The following is a 4,620-nucleotide window of genomic DNA, read 5'->3' on the forward strand; positions in this document are numbered from 1 at the left end:
TTTATATGAAATTTTAAAATCATTACGATGGAACACTAAAAGACGCTATCTAATTTTCATATTGAGCCTACAAAACCGAACCTAAACCTCGGCAATACAACCCCTACAAAGCCCAAATCCAAGGGATACGTATATCAGCCTGCTTTAGAGTCAATGTGCAAGTACATGGTCATGTATAAAGATGTCGTAGTGAAGTTTAATGGTAGGTCTCAAACACAATTACATGTGATTGTATTTCTACAATGAAGTCACTTGGAATATTTCTTAAAATACTTAAGCCACATGCTGTTCTGCACTGGATGACGATGTTGATGAACATGAGACTGAAAATAGGGTTTATTTTATCAAAGTTTCACGTGATTTGTTTTTCGCTAGGATTATTTTAACGATTTTATAAGTTAATGGTATTAAAGATTTTTCTGCATTTCTTAATTAAGTCATGCATGTAGTAGCGACTCTATTGTAGAAAAAATAGGATCGTTACACATTTGATAACCATTTGGTAATCATCTGAATTTTGGTTTTTTAAAGCATAGATAAGAAGTATATGTATCAACTCGATTTTTAAGGTTTCGAATCATGGATCGACATATGGGCTGACAACGAAAAAATACGATAAAATTTTGCACAAATTTTAAAATCAAACATAAATTGAAATAAAGATAGACAAACAACATCTCAATTAAATAAAAACTAAAATCACATTAAAATCTTCAAATTTATTACCAATGAAAAAATGGGTTTGGGATACAATTACAAATCAAAATAAAAATGACTCAAAATATATAAAGGAACTAACGCTCTAGAATGACCCCCTCTATGACCATGCAACTCTTGAACACTTTTCCACCTCCATTGACAACTTGCGATGTAACAGCCCAATCACATCATTAGCCGATATTGTCCTCTTTGGGTTTTTCCATTTCGGTCTTCCCCTCAAGGCTCTAAAACTTGTCTGCCATGAAAAGGTTTTCACACCCTTATAAGGGTGTTTTGTTCTCCTCCCCGACCAATGTGAGACATCGCAATCCACCCCCTTTGGGGTCTAGCGTCCTCGCTGACACTCGTTCCTTTCTCCAATCAATGTGGAACCCCCACCGAATCGACCCCTTTTGGGGCCCAACGTCCTTACTGGCATACCACCTCTTGTCTACCCCCCTTTGAGGAACAGCGAGAAGGCTGACACATCGTCCCTACCAAATTCACTCCCTTTGGGGCCCAACGTCCTTACTAGCACACCGCCTCATGTCTACCCCCTTCGTGGAAGAGCGAGAAGGCTGACACATCGTCCCCACCAAATCCACCCCCTTTGGGGCCCAACGTTCTTACTCGCACATCGCCTAGTGTCTACCCCTTTTGGGGAAGAGCGAGAAGGCTGACACATCATCCCCACCAAATCCACCCCCTTTGGGGCCCAATGTTCTTACTCGTACACCGCCTCATGTCTACCCCCTTCGGGGAAGAGCGAGAAGGCTGACATATCGTCTAGTGTCTGGCTCTGATACCATTTGTAACAGCCCAAGCACACTGCTACCAGATATTGTCCTCTTTGGGCTTTCTCTTTTGGGCTTCCATCAAGGGTTTAAAACGCGTCTCCTAGAGAAGGTTTCCACACCTTATAAGAGGTGTTTTGTTGTCCTTCCCAACCAACGTGGGACATCACATGCGAACACCTAAAAAAGAAAGGGACAAGGGATGAGTATTAAAATATTCAGTAAACAACCTACTCATAGATCTCATTACATCCTTAACCTAGTAGATATCAACGCCAATGCTACAAGTCACAGGTCTGTTTAAGGAAATTCTCGTCCCGATCCTCATAAAAATAAATGAAAAATTTCGTGGACATAGAGAATGAAAAATAGGGTAGGGACGAGGATGAAGAAGGCTTCTCCGTCCAGCCTTGGGTGCATCTCTATCTACCCATCTAGTTATCCAAAATAAAAAAATATATGACATAAACTTCAATGTAATATATTATATATATTTTAAAAATTGTTATGCCAAATGAAAAAGAAAAAAAAAAAATCTTAATCTTATTAATTTAATCAAAGTGTGATTAAAAAAGGGTTTAGTTTACTTTTTAAAATTACCATAATATTTGAAACTGATTATTTTGTTATTTAGAGCATAAACTGATTGAAAAAGTAATTGCGCATCGATCGTCATTGTCTTTCGAAACCCTTCCAATCAATCGAAGGAACCAAAGGAAAACTTTCATAGAATCGTAGCGCCGCGACGAATTTTCCGATGAATCGCCGGCAGTGCGTGAGAGCCATTTCGGACACAGAGAGTGAGTCCGATCAAGAAACGATGAAGTGCTTATCGTGTCTGGAGGATTACCGGTCACGCGACGCCGGAACCTGCAAGGAGTGCTACGATGAAGCCAATGAGACTGAGGAAGAGCTCAAGCGTGAGATTGAAGACTTGAAAGCGAAGGTCGCTTTCCTCAGGTTTTGGTCCCCTCTTGATCATCTTCACAGTAGGTCGAATGCACCTTGCTTTACGGATATCGTTTTGATCGCCACCGGCGATGGGCCCGAGGGATATTCTGTGCCCCTTCCGGCTCATAAAGCTGTCTTGGTTAGTACGATTTTTTAAGTTTCACTTGGTTATTCTCTGATATTACACTATTTTGTGGTTTTCTTTTGATTCCGGTCTGGTTTGTGTATGAGTTTGAGTTGTGTAGCAGTAAATGGCCACTTGTTATTTAGAATCAAGTGGCTGTTCTATTTTGGCAACGAAACGTTAAAAGATTAAGATGTTCCACTGCCAAAGTCATAAACATTGGTGCCATACGCTTGGAATTTATGGTCCAATTATGTGAAAGATCTTACGAACCAAAAGCATTTGTAAGTTCTGAAACCACAATGTTGGTTAATATATATTTGGAAATGGGGGTAGTGAAGATGGAGAGAGTATAAGCTATCTTGATTCTTGAATTACCTTTTTATGAGTCGTTGATTTGAGTCTGATGTTTAAGCCGTGAATCTGAGATCTGTAGGCATAAGCTTCTTGTTATTTGGTAAACGTGGTTTGGCCAGTGCAGGTTGTTTTTAACTTTTTTTATTCAAATGGGGTTTGCCCCCTTGCAAGTCATTTGGTTTGTCTTTCCTGTTATCTAATATTCTCTATAGTTCATATACTCTATTACTATCATTATTAATTTTAGTTTCATTACTTGCCATTCTCCATTTTTGTTATTCCTTTTTCTACTCAATTTTATCCCTAGCTATAAGATGAAAAGGATTTCAAGCCTTCCGTTCGATGAAGTTCATGTAGTTTCTGTCATTCGTCTACTGATAGTATTTTGGTAACCAAGTATGATTTGAATTTACAAGAAAGAGAAGTCCACTAAGTCTTAAATTGTGCATGGATTTTTTAGTACATATATTCTGAGAGCAAGTGGAAGGGATAAACATTTGCAAGAGTTAGTTGAATGCTTCTGCTAGGTTATCCTATGATTTATTTTGATCGCTATCTTGGTTCATTGGTTACAATTTTACAGCATGGGAGATTGTGGCCGGGGATAAACATTTGCAAGAGTTTAGTTGAATACTTCTGCTAGGTTATCCTACGATCTCTTTAGATTGCTAATGAGGTTGTGGGTTAGCTTAGATGTTGAAGCAATGGACATTTCCCTTAAAAAGAGATGGAAATAAAGGGATCTGAGCACTTGGTTCATTGGTTAAAAATTTTATGGTATGGGAGGTAGTGGCCAGTGGCGTTGGTGATGGAAATCTAAGGAGAAGATTGTGCCCCTAATGTTAAATGCCTTTGGGCATTTTCTAAGAAGTCTTTTTTGTTTAAAATTTCTTGTAAGTGTGGGTATGATTGTTATAGATGGAGCATTTGAGTGTTGGAGAGAGCTTGAAATTGAAGCTCTTGGATCTTTAACTCTAGAACAGTTTATCAATGCAAGCCATCGGTGATCTAAACGTAGGTAATGGTGAAAGTACATGCCTTGGAACGACACTTGGTTGAAGGATCCTTTGCTGATTTTTCAATTATAGTGTATGAAGCATATTCTGTGGGGTTGTTAGTTTCAGGTTTAATTTAGGACAACTTTAAGGCTTTTGAGTGTGGTTGGTTCATGTTATGAGGGAGGAGGTGGCTTTTCCCCCTTCATTTTGAGGTAAGAATGGTACCTTTAGCACGTTTTTTTTTTGTTTTGGTCTTGTCGAAGATCTGGCTTGTGAGGAATAAGAGAGTTTTCAGAGGTTTGGGGATGTATTGAGGAGAGTGTCGAGAGCCTTGATCAGAAATGTCTTTTGGTTTCTGTAACCAAGGGTTTTTGTGATTTTCCTTTATACCTGATTCTCAATGTCAATAGTTTGAGTAATTTCTTTTCTAACTTTGTGTGTCTGTATACGGCTTAAATGAAAGCTTAGTTTCTCAATAAAAATCTGTGTTCAAAAGCTTGAAACTTGTGATGATACCATTGAGTACATGATACATTTTTATTTTTGGAGTAGGCTTATGAAGGTGGATGTATGCACCTTGTTAATAATGTTTGTTAGGGAGCTTGTTTGCAGCCCTATTTTTGGAGGAGGCTTGAGTGTTGGTTCATGTTAAAAAGAAAAATAGTTATCAAGATTGGCTTTTGATTTTTTTTTTTTT

General features: G+C 38.4%; 1 protein-coding gene across 1 annotated transcript in view; it reads left to right on the top strand.

Annotated features, from left to right (window-relative positions):
* The first annotated feature begins 2,123 nt into the window (after nucleotides 1-2,123).
* The window catches only part of LOC111480656 (BTB/POZ domain-containing protein At4g08455-like), an 8,645-nt gene continuing 6,148 nt past the window's right edge, over nucleotides 2,124-4,620 (top strand). Inside the window, exon 1 of the mRNA XM_023125812.1 lies at nucleotides 2,124-2,583. Coding sequence (XP_022981580.1) covers nucleotides 2,251-2,583 — 333 coding nt within the window. The 5' untranslated portion in view covers nucleotides 2,124-2,250. The remainder of the gene's footprint in view (nucleotides 2,584-4,620) is intronic.

Source organism: Cucurbita maxima, unplaced genomic scaffold (assembly GCF_002738345.1).
Source record: "Cucurbita maxima cultivar Rimu unplaced genomic scaffold, Cmax_1.0 Cma_Scf00006, whole genome shotgun sequence".
Classification (NCBI taxonomy): Eukaryota; Viridiplantae; Streptophyta; class Magnoliopsida; order Cucurbitales; family Cucurbitaceae; genus Cucurbita; species Cucurbita maxima.